At 38.5% G+C, this 21,201-nt stretch overlaps 2 protein-coding genes across 4 annotated transcripts in view; one reads left to right on the forward strand and one right to left on the reverse strand.

Moving 5' to 3' along the window:
- Nucleotides 1–21,201, reverse strand: part of CDC20B (cell division cycle 20B) — a gene marked incomplete at both ends in the record, with an annotated part of 61,458 nt that overhangs the window by 37,330 nt on the left and 2,927 nt on the right. The window lies entirely within an intron of this gene.
- GPX8 (glutathione peroxidase 8 (putative)) lies at nt 12,526–17,237 on the forward strand. Of its 3 annotated transcripts, none has more exons than XM_081232396.1 (3): nt 12,526–12,750; nt 13,347–13,608; nt 16,628–17,237. In XM_081232396.1, exons 1-3 carry the CDS (start codon nt 12,547–12,549, stop codon nt 16,789–16,791), a joined length of 630 nt encoding a protein of 209 aa, XP_081088522.1. In that variant the 5' UTR covers nt 12,526–12,546; the 3' UTR covers nt 16,792–17,237. The 3 variants fall into 3 exon arrangements, with proteins under 3 accessions (XP_081088522.1, XP_081088523.1, XP_081088524.1); XM_081232397.1 differs by having other exon boundaries at nt 12,526–12,597; XM_081232398.1 differs by lacking the exon at nt 13,347–13,608.

Below are 21,201 nucleotides of genomic sequence, written 5' to 3' on the forward strand. Positions count from 1 at the left end.
AATAATCAAAAATGTAAATTTAAAATAATAATGAGATGTTAGCAATGAATTTTTAAATGACAATTCCCAATGTTGAAGGTTCTAGAAACAAACACTGGCATACAGTGCTGGTGAAATGCCAATTAGTATCTGGAAAGGACAATTTGGCAATGTGTGTCAAAAGCCCTCAAATATGTGCCTAACCTGTACTGACCCAGCAATGTCACCTCTAAGAATTTAAGGAAGAAATCAAAGATTCCAGCATCTATTGATTGTTTACCACGTACAAACCCATATGTTAATGGCTTTATGCACATTCATACTTAATCCTCTGAAACACTTGGTGAAGCAGGTCTGTTATTTATTCCCATTTTACCAATGAAGAAACTGAGATTTAGAAGTTAAGTGAATTGCCTAAGACCACACTAGGAGTAAATGGAGATGCTATACCCTAAACTCATCTGTCTGACTCCACAGTCCATGCTTTCAACTGAGAACGTGAGGGTGGGTACTGCAGTATATATGTAAGGGCAAAAAGATGAGAGGGACTCAGTGTTTACCAGTGAAGAATTGACTAGGTAAACTATGTAGCATCCATAAAAGGGAATACTCTGCAGCCATTAGAAATTAGGGAAATGAAATCAAAACCACAATGAAGCACCACTTCATACCCACTAAGATGGCTATAGTCAATCAGTCGACCTATCTATAACAACTATTGGTGAGGATGTGGAGAAATTAGAACCTCTCTACATTGCTTATGAGAATGCAAAATGGTGCAGCTGCTGTGGGAAAAGTTTGGCAGTTCCTCAAAAATTTAAACCTCGAATTACCATATGACCAGCAATTCAACTCTTAGGTATATACCCCAAAGAAATGAAAACAGGTACTCAACTACAGGTACACAGATGTTCACAGCAGCATTATTTATAATAGCCAGAGGTGGAAATGGATAAACAAATTGAGGGTGGAATGTATGTGTGCAATGGAGTATATATATGCCTGTATAACAATAGGTATATGAATATTACTCAGCTATAAAAAGGAATGTAGTACTAATAAAATGCTATAATGTGGATAAACCTTGAAAATATTATGAAAAGTGAAAGAAGCAGACACAAAAAAGTCACATATTGTATGATTCCATGTATATGAAATATCCAGAATAAGTAACTCCATAGAGACAGAAGACAGATCAGTAGTTTCCATGGATTGGGGGAAGGAGGAAATGGGGAGAAACTGCCTAATGGGTACGGAGTCTTTTTTTTTGAGTCTTCTTTTGGGATGATGAAAATATTTTGGAATGAGACAGAGGTGGTGGTTGTACAACACTGTGAATGTACTAAAGGCCATTGAATTTTTTGCTTGAAAATGTTTAATTTTATGTTTAATTTCATGTTTTTTAATTTTTATGATTTCACCTCAATTTTAAAATCTTTAAAAATAGGATTAAATTCAATAAAACACAAAAATGCTTATACTATACTACCAAGTGAAAAATGGACACCATAAAAGAGTATTCCAATATGGTCCTACTTCCTATCTATAAATGAAAGATAGGAAGGAAATATGCCAGAACATTAAGGCAGTGAATATTGGTTTTGTTTGGGTTTTTTAGTAAGTGTGTGTAAGGTGATCACTCGGTCGCCTGCAGCCACTCCAGCTGGTGGGTGGAGATCTCTCCCCTACTGCTGCTCTGTTTTCCTCCAGAAACTGCACCATAAAGGGCACCTTCCCCAGAAAAAGAGAAGTCAGGAGCCCGAAGCCTTTGCTGTTGTGAACAGTGTTGTTTGGGGTCAATTTTCTTGCCTTTCGATTGTTCTACCCTTGTTCTTGTTTTTGAGTAGGAACAGGAAAAGCTGAAAAGCAGGAAAGATCGAGCCCTGGAAACGTAAATCTGGCGTCTCATCCTCAGAAGCCCAGACAAGGGAGCAGCAGGGAAGGAGCTAGCAGAAGCGGGCCTGGAGGGAGAAATGTGGCCCATTCAGACTTTCATCTCCTACTTTTTGGTTTCTCTCAGACAAGAAAACCACAGATCCAGCTCAAAGACTGGAGAGACTCAGCCCCAGTCAGAAGGAGACTGGGCGGTGGGAATCTCTCTCTGATCGGAATGCTCGTGTTTCAGCAAGAAAGATAGTCAGAGGGGTACGTTGTCCCATGTTTTAACAGAAGTTATAAATTGAGAATTTTCCTATCAATTTCCCTACTTTTCAAAGTTTTCAAGTGATTCAAAAATTTTAAAACGCGTGGGATTAAGTAAAGCATGTCTGTGGGCCCCATTCAGGCTGTGGGCTAGGCTACGTCTGCAACCTCTGCAAACACCAGCGAAGCAGCCCTCACCCTTCTAGGCAGCAAGAAAGGGAACAGCCACCATATTTGAAGATATAGTTAACTTGCAACAAACATGATACTCTTGATCAAGGTTTTCCTGGAGTCCCAGATTTAAACATACATTTAAAAACAAAATAATCCTGAGTTTAAAAGAGGGAAAATAAAGAATAATTTGATATGTCAGCTAAGAAAAATGATTAAGAAATTTCACACTGAACTGACAACGAGCCATGTTTCTCTGGCTTGTCCACTGTCACTCTCTCCATACGGTTTCCCCACCTGGGATGCTCTTCAGCAGTTCTCTAGCCCACCCTCATGGCTGGGGTCAGCCACCAACTCCTTCAGGAAAGTGTCTCTGACATTCCTTTCCTCCCCATTCTAAACTGGGTTGGGCAGCCTGTGGTGGGCTATATAATTGTGATGGTTAATATTATGCATCAACTTGATTGAGGTAAGAGATGCCCAGATAGCTCGTAAAATGTAATTTCTGGATGTGTCTGTGAGGGTGTTTCTGGAAGCATTTGATTCAGTAGACTGAGTAAAGAGATCCACCTTCACAAATATGGGTGGGCATCATCCAAACCACCAGGGTCCCAAATGGAACAAAAAGGCAAAGGAAGGGCAAATTCTCTCCCTTTGTGAACTGAGACATCCATCTTTTCCTGGCCTCAGACATCAGAGCTCCTGGTCCACAGATCTTCAGACTCCTTAACTTACAACAGCAGTCCGCCAGTTCTCGGGCCTTTGGACTTGGACTGAATCATACCACCAGCTTTCCTGGTTCTCCGGCTTGCAAATGGCAGGGTTGTGTGATTTAGCTTCCATAACCTCATGAGCCTCTTATCTATATCTATATCTATATCTATGCCTATAACTATATCTCTGTCTATATCTATATATCCTATTCATTCTGTTTCTCTAGAGAATCCTAATACAATAATGGCCCTGTAAGATATCCATATCCTAATCCCTAGAACCTATGAATGTTACCTACTATGGCAAAGAGGTTTCACAGATGTGTTTAAGTTAAGGATCTTGAGATGGGGAGAACATCTTGGATTATCTGGGTAACCCCTAAATGAAATAACATGTCCTTCTAGAAGGAGGCAGAGGGAGATTTGACTACACACAGAGGAGGAGAAGGAAATGTGACCACAGAGACAGAGACTGGGGTAATGCACAACCAAGAAATGCTGGTTCACCAGAAACAGGAAAAGGCAAGGAATGGCTTCTCCCCTAAAGCCTCCCCTGCTGATTCCTTGCCTTATGCCAGGGAAACTGATTTTGGACCTCTAGCCTCCATAACTGTAAGAGAATAAATGTATGCTGTTTTAAGCCTCCAAATTTGTGGTAATTTGTTACATCAGTCATTGGAAACTAATACACAGCACTCCTGTGCTTCTATGGCTCACTATGTGTGCTTCCAATAGAGCCTGGTCACATTTTATTAATAATAACAGCATTTATCAAGCACTCAATAAGTGCCAAGCACTGAGATAAGTGTATTAGAGGGTTTTTATTTAAACTTCGTCACAACCCTATGAGATAGGTACAGTTATATCCCCCATTCTCCAGAGTCGGAAAGTGAAGGTTAATAGGCTTGAACAAGGATAACTTGAGAAAAGATATAGCGCTGATAAGTAGCGGATCCAGGATTCAGATCACTGCACACAATTGTACACAACATTGCCTTTATGAATGGCAGCCCCTGGAGCATGCAGTGCACAACCTCAAAACCAACCAGGGTAACCCAAGGTTTAAACTCACAAAGTGATTCAGTCCCCGTGCTTTTAGCACCTCTGCTCATGCTGTAGTCTTAATGTTTGTGTCCCTCCTCCCCCCACAAAAAAATCATGTTGAAATCCTAACCCTTAAAGGTAATGGTGTGAGTAGGTGGGGCCTTTGGGAAGTGATTAGGTCATGAGGGCAGAGCCCTAATGAATGGGATTAGTGTCCTTATAAAAAAGGCCGCACAGAGTTCTCAAGCCCCTTCTATCATGTGAGGGTACAATAAGAAGTCTGCAGCCCAGAAGACAGCCTTCAACCGACCATGCTGGGACCCTGACCTCAGACTTCTAGCCTCCAGAACTGTGAGAAATAAATTTCTGTTGTTTATAAGCTACCCAGTCTATGGTATTTTGTTACAGCAGCCCACAAAGACTAAGATGGCTTATATTCCACTTTTCTGATTATTTTTATGTCCTTCTACTATATTATCAATTCGTTAAGACCAGAGACTTTGTATTTTCTCTTACTATCCTCAGATTATAAGACATTTAGGGCATCTAGGAGCTCATGAATAAATGAATGAATCTCTTCCCTCAGAGGCAATGAATCCTAAAAAGCCACAAGGGATTTAGGAAAGAATCCAGAGGCAAGGAGATAAGCTATTTTCTTTCTTTCTTTTCCATTAAGAAGAATGATTTTCAAATTGGACAGGATATCATAAACATTTCTGCAGAAACTGGAAAGTGAGATAAATTAAGCAATAGATATTCATCTGGGCAATTTAAATAAGTTCAAGTCTCTGGGACCGGATAAATGAAAGCTCAGAACACTGACGACACTTCCAGAGTGGATACTGATTAGTGATCTATGATGACAAGTGAGAAAATGCCCTCCCCCCCCCCAAATTTAGATAGACAAGCGTTCTCCATGGTTTTCCAATAGGAAGAACAAGTAACTAGAAATAAGTAGCTTGTCACCAGTGGCCTGGATCACACGAGTCTTACTGGATCCATTTTGGCCTGAATGAATCTGCCTGTGATGTACAGAAGGGGTTTTGTCCCTGGCCTAATGCTGTTCAGTTTGTTATCAGTAGTTTGAATGGAAATTTATTTATCAAAATGCTTTTTCCTAAGGTGAGAAGAGAGTTAAAATATTAAAGGACAGAATAGGATTCAGAATAAAGTCTGGGACAAAGACCAAAATCAGCAAAATTCAATTCAATAAGAGTATGTGAAAATTTTTCCCATTTAGATTTTTTCACAGCACAGGCCTAACATGGGAAAGAACTGATAAGAAGTGAAAATGATGGGCAGTATTAGACAACCACATCCAGAATATGAGTCAACAGTATAATGCAATTACTTTTTTTTTAAGTAGTACAATTTTAGGCCTTGTTAAGAGAAAAACAGTGTCCAGAAGAAAAGCAAGCAAAATCTGATTATCTCTGCACCGGTCAAAACTCATCTGGAGAACCGTGGCCAGTCTCAGAACTGTTCTTTTGGAAGGAGATGGACAAGCCAGGATTCAAAACTTGATTTTATTTGGAGGAAAGAGACTGCAGTGATAGGAGGGCAGGGAACACACATTAAATAGCCACACATGAATGGAGTGAGGGCACCTGGGGTATCTAGTCCAGAGGAAAGGAGACCCAAAAGGAACTGTCCTCTTTAAAGAGAAGCAATTTATGACAAAAAAACAAAACTTATTTTGTGTTTCTCCCTATGACAAAACTAGGACCAATGCATGGGAAGAGGCAAGTCTGTATTCAACACAAAGAATGTTCAAAGAGTTAGAATGCAATTTTTCATAACATTTTGAATATATTATTCTCAGTCAGCCCCTCCACTAAGGACATATGGTCTGTAATGGCACAGATGAACATTTTTTAATAGTTATGTATTTTAACGTGCATTTTTTAATGTTTTAAATTTTTCAATGTTGATAGAAAATTTTCCCTTATAAAAATTAATTTGAGTAAAATAAATGATTCGATTTGGACAAAAAAGTTAAGTAACTAACAAATGGTATGCAGACAGGGCAAATCACTGAGGCAGTATGCAAATAACTACAGCTTAGGAAACACTGCTGTAGGTTGTGGTATTTCATCTTCAATGTTTTTAAACTTTTGTTCCAGGATCTATCTCCTGCTGAGGAAATGCCTGTCGCATAGTTTTAAATGACTCAAGTATTTATTAATAGAGAGGAAGAGGGAGATAAGGAAAATAAGACAAAGAAGGGAAAAGGGATGAATGACTTGATACTCCAAGCACATCAGTGTGCCTTGTTTACCTTTAGAGTTCACATCATATTGACACTAAATCGGGAGGAATTCAGGGCACCGGGGCCAAAAAATAAATAGAAAGGAACCTAGAGAGGTTAAAAATAAGGTCAGGAAGTAACAAAATGAAACAACTGGGAAAACAGAAACAAATATATATCTAGTGATAAATAATCTGACACACAAATATTCAGTGGGTGGGAAAAACCTAGACATTCCAAGGAAAGACATGCTGGTGATGCCAGGGTCTTTCTAGAACCTAATGGCAGAGACAAAAGTAACAGAGATGGTCCTTAGCTCTCAGGCGTATCCCCCCAACCGCTCTTCCTTAGTCTCTGAATGTCTGCCCTTCCCACCTGCCCCACCACCAGCAGCCCAACACAGCAGCATTCTGTCCACAGGACATTTTGAAATCAGGGTCTAAATATTATTTAAAATTGATCGTGAAGACCAAAATATTTACCGTCTCATTTTTTAACTTCCAATGCCCCCTCATCCTAGGGAGCAATACAACCCAAGCAAAAACAATCAAGGTCAGATATCCTTTATTCTGCATTGCCAACACCTGCCACTGGGGGCTCCAGAGTGTCTTTAGCATCTACCCCTTCCTTTCTATCTCCCTCCTCAAGGTTGCCTTCGTTAAGACACTACCATCTCTCAGCTTGACTTGTTGCTCTGCAGGCTCTGACCCCTTCCACATAACTTCAGTACACGTGGCCAAGGTTTTGGTTGTTGTTCTCCATTCCCTCCCCTCTTCAGACCCTTACAGTGATTTCTTATAAAACTAAATGTCGGGACTTCCCTGGCGGTCCAGTGGTTAAGACTTCACCTTCCAGTGCAGGGGTGCAGGTTCCATCCCTGGTGGGGGAACTAAGATCCCACATGCCTTGCAAACAAAAAAAACAAAACATAAAACAGAAGCAGTATTGTAACAAATGCAATAAAGACTTTTAAAAAACAATGTACCACATTAAAAAAAAATCTTTAAAAAAAAATCTAAATATCTAGTGATGAATAAAACCCCTTCACCAGAGTACTACAGCAATCTCACATATCACATTTTCTTCTAAGTAAACATATTTTGTTTATTACAGAGAAATAGTTTAATGTCATTAAATAATTTTGGTTATGAAGTTGGAAGTCCTAAACTCTAGTCTTGGTTGTCCCACTTACTAGTTCTGTGATCCTGGGTGAGTTATTAACTTCTTCATATTTCAAAGAATTGTTACATAATGTCTGTAAAGAGCTTTATACTACACTTGATGCCCTGTAATATAAATATATGCATATTTATATATTAAATATTTAAAATAGCTTTCTACAAACATGTTATTTATTTAGAATCATGGGTAGTACAAAGCTCTTACCAACATGTCATTTCTTTAGCACTTGGTTATTTGCTGCCCTTGCTTCATGTGTGTTTTATCTCCAAACTTGATTTCATACTTGTGTGAGGCTGCTTCCATCACTTACACTTTATTGTATCTTCTGCAGTGCCTTAGTTGGTTGACTGAGTCCACTGCTTTATCCCATTTTTGACCCAGTAGCTTCCCTTAACCTTGACCTTCAACCTCATCAATGTCTTCCCCGCCTTTAGGAAGCCTTCCTAGAGCTTCTGAAAGAGAACTGGTGGGTTTTCTAACATATGATCCCCTAAGCAGAGAAATTTGCAATGTGGATTTATTTATAATCTGAGGATGGTCTTAGTATAGACAGAACATGTAAGCAATGATGACGATCCCCAGAAAGCTGAAAGATATGAAATCAAATATATACAGAGAAAGACTCCAGCAAGGTCCAAAATCTATCTGTGGTCATTACTGTCTAGGGTGGGTGTTCTCCAAACTACTCTCTTAAATGTTTGGTTAATGGGCCTGTATGGATAGTTAGATATCATAGATATATATATACACATATGTTTATATTTATATCTCATGCTCCTAAGCCTTAAGAATTATAAAATTAACAAACTGGCTCTGATCTGATTTTGTCCTTGACAAGAGACTTACTTAAGCTTTCCAAGTAGTTTTCATATAGAGTGAATTTTCTGGTCAAACGAACAGGAAACATCAGGTCTGCACAATTGTTTTATTTCTGGTTGTAAAAACTGGCATGCTGGCTTATACAGCAATCTCTTGTAAATTCATACAGCATAATACTGGCCTTCTCAAGTCCTTTCAGCTCTGGATCACTCAATGGGAGATTCTTAGAAAACAATGGACTAGAAGCTAACGTAATGAGTTTATCAAAATAATATTACCCTATGGAGTCCTGCCTGGGAGATGGTCAGTCAGCATCCCTTCCAGAGTTATCCCTCTGTCTCCTCCCTCAAAGCACAGTTATAATGGAATGAGTTTACATGGTTCAAATTACAACAGGTTCTATGAATTAACTTTTAAAGCTATTTGCTTAAACAGCCTGCGGAGTTAAAGTAGCTAGTGTAGACACAGAGACATGAAACACATCTACTGTGGAAGATAAAGGGAAACCAAAGAAGCTTATTGCTCTGCAAACCAGAAAAAAATTGAGGTCCAAAGTTTCTCAGACTTAAATGTGCATTTGAGTCATGAGGGGATCTTGTAAAAATGCAGATTTTGATTCAAAAAAGGCTGGGATGGGGCCTGGAAGGCTGTGTTTCTAACAAGCACCCAGGTGATGGCAGTGCTGCAGACAAGGACCTGACCTGGAGGAGCAAGGGCAGAGAATTTAAGCTACATAGCAGTGTTCGGAGGTAATATAAACACAGGCACTTTGACTCTTTCAATAACTCAGCTAGAGAGCTCCAAAGTAAAGTTATCACAGTTAAGAAGTGATATAATACATTTTGTATTAGTATTTGTATTTCTAGTTTTTACTAGAAATTATATTTACAAGAGAATAGTTTTCTTTTGTATCCATTCTTACCAGGTCCGAAGAGTGGGAGTGAAATAGTTTATGTGCTCTGACAGGTTTATGTGCTTAAGCTGTGGGCTTTGTTCAGCTACCTCCAAACACATACCCCAGGAGCAGGGACCAGAGCAGGGCTGACAGCCTCCTTAGCGTGTCCTCTAAAGCTCCAAATACCTAACGATGATGGGAAAGGACTCTCACAGCTTCTCAAATCATTCTGTGCACTTTTCTAGCACTTTCTGGAAACTTACCACAACACCAACAGTCAGGCCCTAGTGGAACAAAGTATCTTCATTCAAAACCTGCTATGTGTCCTAGAACAAAAAATTTCACAATTCGTATGGAAACACAAAAGACCCCGAATAGCCAAAGCAATCTGGAGAAAGAAAAACGGAGCTGGAGGAATCAGGCTCCTGGACTTCAGACTATATACTACAAAGCTACAGTAATCAAGACAGTATGGTACTGGCACAAAAACAGAAATATAGATCAATGGAACAGGATAGAAAGCCCAGAGATAAACTCACACACATATGGTCACCTTATTTTTCATAAAGGAAGCAAGAATATACAATGGAGAACAGACAGCCTCTTCAATAAGTGGTGCTGGGAAAACTGGACAGCTACATGTAAAAGAATGAAATTAGAACACTCCCTAACACCATACACAAAAATAAACTCAAAATGGATTAAAGACCTAAATGTAAGGCCAGACACTATCAAACTCTTAGAGGAAAACATAGGCAGAACATTCCATGACATAAATCACAGCAAGATCATTTTTTACCCACCTCCTAGAGAAATGCAAATAAAAATAAGCAAATGGGACCTAATGAAACTTAAAAGCTTTTGCACAGCAAAGGAAACCATAAACAAGACAAAAAGACAACCCTCAGAATGGGAGAAAATATTTGCAAATGAAGCAACTGACAAAGGATTAATCTCCAGAATATACAAGCAGCTCCTGCAGCTCAGTATCAAAAAAACAAGCCAATCCAAAAATGGGCAGAAGACCTAAATAGACATTTCTCCAGAAAAGATATACAGATCATCAACAAACACATGAAAAGATGCTCAACATCACTAATCATTAGAGAACTGCAAATCAAAACTACAGTGAGGAGCTTCCCTGGTGGCGCAGTGGTTGAGAGGCCGCCTGCCGATGCAGGGGACACAGGCTTGTGCCCCGGTCCAGGAAGATCCCACATGCCGTGGAGCTGCTGGGCCTGTGAGCCATGGCCGCTGAGCCTGCACGTCTGGAGGCTGTGCTCTGCAATGGGAGAGGCCACAACAATGAGAGGCCTGCATATCGAAAAAAAAAAAAAAAAAAACTACAATGAGGTATCACCTCACACCAGTCAGAATGGCCATCATCAAAAAATCTACAAACAATAAATGCTTAAGAGGGTGTGGAGAAAAGGGAACCCTCTTGCACTGTTGGTGGGAATGTAAATTGATACAGCCACTGTGGAGAACAGTATGGAGGTTCCTTTAAAAACTAAAAATAGAACTACCATACGACCCAGCAACCCCTCTACTGAGCATATACCCTGAGAAAACCATAATTCAAAAAGAGTCATGTACCACAATGTTCATTGCAGCTCTATTTACAATAGCCAGGACATGGAAGCAACCTAAGTGCCCATTGACAGATGAATGGATAAAGAAGATGTGGCACATATATGCAATGGAATATTACTCAGCCATAAAAAGAAATGAAACTGAGTTATTTGTAGTGAGGTTGGTGGACCTAGAGTCTGTCATACAGAGTGAAGTAAGTCAGAAAGAGAAAAACAAGTACCGTATGCTAACATATATATATGGAATCTAAAAAAAACACAAATGGTTATGAAGAACCTAGAGGCAGGTCGGGAATAAAGACACAGACCTACTAGAGAATGGACTTGAGGACACGGGGAGGGGGAAGGGTATGCTGGGAAAAGTGAGAGAGTGGCATGGACATATAAACACTACCAAATGTAAAATCGTTAGCTAGTGGGAAGCAGCCTCATAGCACAGGGAGATCAGCTTGGTGTTTTGTGACCACCTAGAGGGGTGGGATGGGGGGGTGGCAGGGAGATGCAAGAGGGAGGAGATATAGAGATATATGTAAATGTATAGCTGATTCACTTTGTTATAAAGCAGAAACTAATGCGTCATTGTAAAGCAATTATACTCCAATAAAGATGTTAAAAAAAAAAAAGAAACTGGCTGTGTGCCCTAAACAGGGCATTTTCTAAGGTGGCTAAAGGAACCATGGATTTCAGGATATGCAGCCCTCAATTCCCTTTCCATATCTGCCCCTAAAGTTTTCAACAAAGTTAGGCCTCCTGTAGAAAGTGACAGCCACAGAAAAAGATGAAGATAATAAGCAACTAGATGATGCACCCAAGTAGGATGGGGGATGGAGTGTTTTTGCCTTTAGTGTAGAAATATCTTATTTATTAAAGTCCTGCTTTATTATACAGTTCAGTATTTTTCTATCTACAGTTTGCAGCCCATTGGTGAACCTTGAAATCATTTTCATGGTTCAGAACCAGGCTGTTTTAAAAATGCAATAGACCAGGGTGCAACGCAGTTCAAAAGGGAAGTATCATTTAATGAAACTTCTCAGTTACACCTGTCTATGTACTGAGCTATATTGTAAAGTGAATTTCTTACTATGCATCATAATCAAAAATTTGAAAAATACTGAACTATAGCTTGCTTTATGATAGAGGAAAGTTTTTTTTAGAGCCATCATAGTTTTTAATCTATTTATTTTTACTATATTCACCTGGCATTGCCTTAGCTAGATGAGGTCATAGCGAGTAGCCTTTTCAGAAATTTCACTGCCCTTTCCACTATAAATTCCTTGAACTCATATAGCATGCTTAAGCCATATGCATTATATATACACATATAAATTAAATTCCTATAGATCATGTGTCATACTAATAGACCAATTTAATTGACACTCTGAACTATTCCTGGGTATTATACATCCAATTCCCTACATCCAGTCAATTGCTGGGAGCACCTCACAGCTTTCAAGTTACAAGGGCACCATCTTCTGGTGAAATATTTTCTTTGTTGGGTCGATATTAAAGAGCTACCAAAAATGTCCTGATTTTTCAAGCAAAAATTGCAACTGACATCATATATACATTGATATTCTTTTGAGCTTTTTACTTCATTCAGGAGTTTCACTCCATTCTCAATCTGAGAAAGGTCTTTCTATTCCTCAGCAGTGAGAGGAGCTAGTATGTCCTTCCTGACTTTCCGTTACCCTAGGCTGGTTTCAAGTTTCAGCTCCTCCTTGAATTCCAGCCTGCTGAGACTTCCCTCTAGAATCATCCAAAATGGAGCCTCTCACAGCCTACCCTCTGAGATGTTCAGGGCCCAAAGCAAAGGTATTTGCAGTTTTGCTGTCTATGGTTCTATGTACAGTAATGTTATTTCTTCTACAACTAAAATTCCTAAAACCTAAAATCAACAGCTTTTATACATTTGAAGTGAAAGATGCAAATGGAAGAACGGTTTCTCTGGAAAAGTTTAAAGGCAAAGTAAGTTGCATCTTCTGATTTTTATTTCTGTTGTTTGTCTGTGTTCTCTGCTTATTCTCTTAATAGTCCATTTTTCACTGTTAAACGGTCATATTATAATTTAGTCTTCAAAGTAATGTTATTAGTATATCACTTTAGCCATCAGAGTTCTCAGTTTATATACTTCTAATTGATAACTGATTATGTTAACTGTTTGCTTTAAGTGCTGGATTAATACTTTAAGTTGCTTAGGAAATTCTTAGAGTTAGTAATGTGAATATGGAGTATTCCATATAATGCGAATATGAAAGTATTAATTCCATAATCTAACAACATTAAAAAGCACTCTATCAATAATCATATTTTATCTTTTATTTAAAAAAATACTTTAGTTGAGTACATAGGACTTTTTCAATGGTCGTGATTTTTCAGAGTTTTAACTCATGCATCCGCGTTATGATTTTCAGCAGAATTGGGTATATCTAAAAATATGAGATAACCATCTATCAAAGGTTGTATTCCTCCAAAATGGTTTAGGATTTTAACTACTTGCAAATATTTTTTTTAATCTTTTATTTGCTTCACTTTCCGGTTGGATTTTTTTCTTTTTCCGGGAGGTTGCACTAGTTGTAAACGTGGCTAGTGACTGCCAACTCACAGACAGAAATTACTTAGCACTGCAGGAACTGCACAAAGAGTTTGGACCATTCCACTTCAGCGTCTTGGCTTTTCCATGCAATCAGTTTGGAGAATCGGAGCCCCGCCCAAGCAAGGAAGTAGTATCTTTTGCAAGAAATAACTTCGGAGTAACATTCCCCATCTTCCACAAGATTAAGATTCTAGGACCTGAAGCAGAACCTGCATTTAGATTTCTTGTTGGTAAATATCTACCTTGCCTCACCAATTTAATGTTTTTAATTGCTTTTCATTTTTAAAACAAATATACAAGGACAATACATTCATTTGAAATGTTTTAGTGGGAAAGTTTTATAAAACTATCAAAGAGCTAGATTCTCATCCTTTGTGACTTTCTAGAAGTTATGCTTCCCTGAAATCAATGTTTTAACTTCTTGGATGGCAAAATAAATCTACTCCAATGTATTTTATTTTTATGATCATTTTCCTGAAGAATTTACTTTAAGTGTGGTCATGGCTATTTTCACGAAATATTTCAATTCTCATTTAACTAGCATGTGGGCAAATATCCCTCCCCAATATTAAAGCTATACATCCCACATCAATATTGCTGAGCATTATTAGTTGAACTTATCTTTGTGGTTAATTTCATGTTGCCTTACTTATCTAAGATATTATCCTCAAGGGTGAATAATATCTGTTTGCCAGGTGGTTTTTGGTAAAATTCAAAACAATATATCTTGATTTTTTGGGGAGGAGGGTAGTGTTAGGCTATCTCTGTAATTAAGCTAGCTACAGAAACCTATTTAAAGATTTTCCAGCGTAAACGTGGTGCAGTATAGTGACTAAAAGCTAAACTTTGGCCCCAGTCTGTGTTGAAACCCCTGCTCTTTTACTTTTGCTCGGTGACATCAGGCACATAATTTCTCTGTGCCTGTTTCCTCATTTGTAAATTGATGTTATCAATAGTATCTACCCCCTAAGATTGCCTGGAGGATTAAGTGTGTTAATAATAAAAGTAAAGTACTTATTCACATACAGCTTACACTGTGGCAGACACTATTCTAAAGGACACTCAGCTAATGTCCTCTCATCTAACTTATATAGATGACAGCCTCAGTCATTTTCACTGTGGGTAATTTGAGTTTTGCTAAAACCATGACCTTAGCCAGGCAATCAAGCTTCCAATCAAACAAACCAGCTAATGATGTTCTATAATATTTCTTTTAAGTATGAAATCAGAATCATCCAAAAACATTATATTCAGTTTCTAGGGAAAGTCAATATAATGCCTAACTCCATGAATAGTAACTAGAGTGAGGTCTTCATTCCTTTTATTTCCAGGGTGCACAGGGGAAAAAAAGCCAGAGCATGTGCCCTGTAATCACCTCTCAATTACAGCAGCCAAATACTTGGGCACAATAGCTCCTAGGTTCTTCCCCTTTGTCACTAAAAAAGCTTCTGAAACTCCACTTACCCTGTGTAATCAAAAAGGTAACAGTGATTTAAGGTTTCACTAAAGTTAGATGAAGCTCCAGAGACAAAGATTATGAGTTGACGGCCAAATGAAAATTAGATCTTTGAAAACTGGCCACAATGGACAGTACCTGATCATGCACTCACAAACAAGATGGCTCTGTACAGGTGTACAGGTTGTTCACTAAACAGGAGTAAGGAGGCAAACGGGGGCTGAAACACAGACGAGTGCAAGGTATGTACCGAGGGACTGTCCCCACCTGGAAGGATATCTTTTTCTAATTCACACGAAGATGTTACACTGACTAGAGAGAGCCCTGCCCTGATGGACATTATCTTTAAAAACACATTTTCCATCATAGAAAATGGCTATTTTTCAAAGCGATTTTAAGAAGGCTTTAGTTAATAAGATGATGTTCATACCAAGTCACTGATGTTTGAGCTAATCAGCAACACTATTAATAATGAAATAACCAGTGTAAATGCTTGGCACAGTACACAAAATAAAACACGTATAAGTAAATATTAGGCTACTTTTCATTCATTATTTTTAACCTGTGCTCCCGCATTTGTTCTTTCCCCAGCATAAAGCAAAGTAGCCCTGAATTTTAAAAACTCTAGGCAGTGTGTTCCTTCTACCTACCTCATCAGCGACGTTTTTGAAAGGATAGTTAACATTTGTTTTCTCCACTTCCCTGTCTCTGCTTCCTTCTTAGATCACTGTGTTTGGCCTCTCACTCCATAACTCTCCTGAGCCTGGTGGGTCTCGCTGCCTGTGACTTCTACTCTGGCCCCTTCTCTTCCTCCCTTGCAGGTTCCTCTTTTCCTCCACCCTTAACTCTACTGATCCTCAGGATTCTGCCACATCCACATGGGCTCTCCTTAACCTGGGTGAGCTCTTGCTCTTAAGCTACAAAGCCTCCTCTGATTGGGTGTCCCACATAACCTGAATCTCCTTGTGTACAAAAATGAATTTGTCATCTTCCTCCTAAAATCTGTTTGCTTTGCAATGTCCCCTATTTTAACAGCACAAGCTCTGCAAATAGGAAGGTCTAGATATCAATCCAGGCTCTACCACTCACTAGCATGTGACTGTGAGTCCAGGCCTCCATTTTTCTCATCTGCAAAATGGGGATAATAATAATATCCAATGTTTACAGGGTTGCTGTAAAGATTAAAGGAGAGGATCCATTTAAAGCACTGAGCATACATTACTAGGCACATAATAATTATAGTTTTTCTCATGTTAGTCAATAATAATGCACACAAATCCTGTATGATATAATAGAAAAAAACTTCTACATCTCTTACCTAAATTAAGATGTATCAAAGGATATCTACAATTATTTAGAATTCCTTACTATATAATATGCAACAATATTAAAAACATATATATTTACTACAAAAAGTAATCCATACATTCCTATTACCAAAGACATTTAGAACATCACTTTATCTTAAAAAAAATGTTAAGAAACTGAAAGTTTTCAGCTAGTGACAGGGTAAATTTTTTGTGGTGGAGATCAACAAATCTAAAATAAACTAATTTATTTCATTTCTTGATTCTAGGTCAGTAGAATCATCAGTGAAGTCACCAAGTATATAGAAATCTGGTTACACAAACTTTGAGTTGTTTTGTTTGGGTGTTTTGCTTTTTGTTTAGTTTGGTTTTTGAAATGATGACAATCCTAGAACTTGATTCTAAAGTTGTAATTTATGCAGATACTAACAAAAATGAAAATCTTGACAAAGAATTTACTCATGAAAATATATTCTGATATTTTAGATTCGTCAAACAAGGAACCAAGATGGAATTTCTGGAAGTATCTGGTCAACCCTGAAGGTCAAGTTGTGAAATCTTGGAGGCCAGAGGAACCCATTGAAATCATCAGGCCTGAGATAGCAGCTCTGATTAGACAAATGATCATAAAAAAGAAAGAGGATCTATGAAAATGCCATTGAATCATTCTAAGGCAATAGTCAGAATACAGAAATGTCTCCATGAGGGTTTGATCCCATTTTAAATACTCTGACAATTAAATGTGGCACTGAAGGATGACTTTCCTTTTATGTTATCTTGTCAGTGACTGGTAGTGAATGTCCCCACAACAGAGATGTTACCTAAAGCAAAAATGAAGAGTAGACAAAGACTCTAAATGAAATATATTAAATACTTCATCTGACCACACTAAATAATTCAGAATACAGTCACCAATGTGCTTCAATATCCTATTGTCTGACTTGACATTTTCTAGTATCATTCTTGATGGAAATGCCAACACACTAGACCACTGTTTGAATTCAAGACACTGTGTGACATTTCCAGAGTAACTAATTATAAATGATTATTTTTATGTAATAAAAAGCAAAATAAACATTGAAAATGTTGAAATATAGATTCTAATTCTTATGTATTTTTATCTGTTTCAGGTACAGGATTTTGGGGTTTTGGGGGTTATTTTTTTAAGTACAGGTTCATGGTATGTTTTACTACACCTGGCCAAATAGTCACTTATAAATGATATTATCACAACATTTGAAAAAGCCTTCCTCTTTCTCAATATTTATTATTTTCTAGAAGCAACTCAAATTCCATAATTAGAATATTAACACTTGAGTCAGTCTGTATTTTTGAGTGAAAATCCCAAGTGTAAGAAAAAAGCCATGAGTATATGATCATTCAGCTTGATTCCCCTTCAGGTTAATTTTGATAAATTCCTTACAGGTTAATTCCTTACAGGTTTTGGTTAATTCTTTACAGGTTAATTCCTTATAGGTTCCTTACAGGTTAATTTTGGTTGCTAATCTAGTCAGACTAGATTAGCCATTTGGAAAGAATTCAATGCTGCATCATTCTCATGGCTGTAGTAAGAAGAATCAACTGCAAACAGTCAAAACTCTTAACAAAGAAAAGGGAGTGATTCCAACTACATGAGTCTTAGAAACATCAGCAATCACTGAGCCTTTTGATAGAGTTACAACATACCTTTTCTACCAAAGTCCTGATCTTTATGTTTTGTCAGCCTTCTAATTATTGGAAAAAAGCAACCTGCCAAGTTGGTGAAGGTTAATTATTGCCCCATGAAATATATATTCATTTCATAAAGGAATTAAACAGGAATACTGGAGCCAAAAAACAATGTGAAAAAACAGTCATGTAGAATTTGGCTAAGAAGGAAGACCCAATCTAAATAACTGTGAATTGGCTCTCCAATTCTGACCTGATGAGTGAAAGTGAAGTGTTTTTTTATGGTGAAATCAGTAGTGCCACCTCAGTAAATAATTCTGCAAAAGTGTTTAAAGTTCTTAAAAAAATCAAATGTATTTCCCAGAATACCTTCTACTTCAACATATATGTCCAACCTACAGCTCTGAATGTATTTAGTAAGCTGATGGGGGCGGAGGTGTGGTTCCCCTCAGGTCAAGAGGATGTGCAGAGGCACCTCAAGAATAGCAGTCAAGGGGCTTCCCAGGGGCTTCCCTGGTGGCGCAGTGATTGAGATTCCGCCTGCCGATGCAGGGGACACGGGTTCGTGCCCCGGTCCGGGAAGATCCCACATGCCGCGGAGCAGCTGGGCCCGTGAGCCGTGGCCTCTGAGCCCACGCGTCCAGAGCCTGTGCTCCACAACGGGAGAGGCCACAACAGTGAGAGGCCCGTGTACCACAAAACAAAACAAAACAAACAAACAAAAAAAGAATAGCAGTCAATATGGTTAAAATAGTATGTTTTATATTATGTGACTTTTACCACAATAAAAAAGACATAAAAAAAAAAAAGAACGGTGGTCACTGTGTGAGCAAAGCCTGCTTCTACCTCTCACCAGCGGCAGGGCCTTGGGCCAAGCTCGACTACTTTTCAGTTTCCTCACCTATAAATTGGGGGTGGGGTCAAAGTGAACAAAAAGCCCCTTCCAAGTTCCCAAGGTCTTTCAAGTGATCAGGAATCAGTACTAACCTGGATTGTTGTTGAAGAAATGGAAGCCACCTCAGTAGTCTATCTGTCTTTTGCAAGCTTGCCCCCAAAAAGCCTGTTAGCAATTTGAATTCTGGGCCTCTAAGCAAAATGTTATTTAGGATAATCCTTCCAAGTGTTGCTTCTGGAACACTCTTGCTGTTTACTCCCACTTACGACTTCCAGGAGTTCATATCAGTGCTCCAGGACGGCTGGGGTGTTTATGTGCTCACAATCAGGGTGTGAGCAGAAGTGTATCTGCCAGCACCACAGAGGTTACGTAGACACCCCACTGCCAGACAGAGGGTAATGAGCTGGGGGACGACCAGGACTGTCCCAGAGAATGCAGCTGAGATGTCCATCCTGCCCCAAATCACTAGTTCTCTCCAAAGCCATAAAAAGTGGGTTTTTCACTTAGATATCTCCAAACTTGGTTGCCTTATTCAACCTATAATCTCTACTAGGTTAGGCTTGATTCTCTCCTCTTGCCCCTCTGAGTATGCAGGGAAGGCAGGTAGGTATTTGAAAGTGTGTCATACAGGTGTCCATTCAGGGTTCTGTAACAGGCTATGTGTGATAAAAGGGAGGAGAGCCATTTGCTGATGTGTTGCCACCCAGACCTCAAATGTCTCATATGAATACCATCAGGCAAACACACAGAGGAAAAAAAAAATGCATTTTTCTTGAACTGAGCACAATACCTTCTCTATCTCAGCATCAAAAAGTCTGGGACATAAACTGCTATGAGCTGCCTGAACTGAGAAGTATAACAAAAATAGTAGGCATCCCATAAAAGAGTATTCAGCAGTTGTCCTCCTGACAAAGGAAAGGGACAAAATCAAATGCTTTTAACTGTGGTTAATAATTCATTGACAAAGTTTGTTTTTGTTTGTTTTATTTGGGAAGTGGAGAGGAGTACTTCCTACTAACTCCTGATCATCATCTTATGGCAGATGTAAAAATACAGAGTGTTGGAGAGTGGAATAAATATGAATTTGCCTAAAATATTCCCTAAAAATTGTACTTCATTTTTGAAATTGCGTACTAATTATAGCATACCTATAGTATGTATATATGTACATATACATAATTCTTAATAACTCTAGTATGTATAGCATATATATAGTGATGACTGGTAAATGTTTAACAACCAAATCTCTGGAGGAGGAGTCCCAGTTTGCAGCATTTGCAATGTCTATGGTGTGAATACTCCCACATGGTCAATTTTAATCTACTAACGGTTTGATAACTGGCTTGTAAAATTTCTGAAAATTTAACAATCAATTCTCACAGACCAGGACAAGCTGGCTCCAGCACAACAAAATTTTTAAAACCAGACTTATGGTAATAAGGATCTCCACAGAGAAAAATCTAAAGCAAAAACATATCACATATACTCTTTATTTTTATTACAAATATATTATTTTGACAGGTTATATATAAATGTGGATGTATATGCAGTTATACTGAATTATGAAAAGCTGCTAACATTATAACTGTATAATCACACTATAATCTAACGACGTAACTGAATTGCCTGCAGGTAATTTCAAGTAGGAAAACACTCCAGTAAAAAATAAGAAAAAAAAAAATATATATATATAGAGAGAGAGAGAGAGACAAAGTCTAAGAAAGAAAACAAAAACTAGTTCTCTACATTTATTTTCTTTAAACATACTAACTGTTTCAAGACTTCCCGATATGAGCAGGAAGGTCTTGGGTGATCCCTGTACAAAATCATGTGTATTCCTGCTAACGTGTTCCTTTGAAAGAAAAATGTCATGTTTGGGCACAGCTAATATGGGGACACTCTGTATTTATCCCTCAGCTTGACTTCATCTTCCCCAGGGAATAATAAAATCCTAATAACTGTTACACCAAGAAACTAACACATCACGCTTCTTCCCACTCTTCTTGTTCCCTCCTCCCTCTGAACGGTTACGGCCACACCTTGCCGAGGGAAGCATTCTCTTTTGGGGGCAGAGGCTGGTGGGGGAGAGCCATTAAAGAGCACTGAGAAACTCAGACATTTTCCAGAAGGTGTGATGGGAAGCAATTACATCCCCCGCACCAGTGAACAGCAGTGGCTGCCCCCAGAGAAGATACTTCCAACCAGCTTTGCCTCCCTCCTCCTCTTTTTTTCAACCCACTTCCGTCTTCTCTTCCTCTGACATCCCAAGTGTGGATCCCTCTCTTTCCTCCTCACTCTTAGGAAAACGTTTTCTTTTTGAATTTAAACATTCAATCGCCCCCTTACCCACTGATCTCCTTGTTTATCTTTACTACACTCGATTCTTTCTTTCCTTTCTCATCATCTCAATAATAGGAACTGAACTATGTATTCTGTTTATTGAGTATAAATGTTGGCATTTTATGTCTTGCTCTTTAAAAAAAATTTTTTAAAGTAA

This window comes from Mesoplodon bidens (genome assembly GCF_964165515.1).
Source record: "Mesoplodon bidens genome assembly, chromosome: 4".
NCBI classification, from domain to species: Eukaryota; Metazoa; Chordata; class Mammalia; order Artiodactyla; family Ziphiidae; genus Mesoplodon; species Mesoplodon bidens.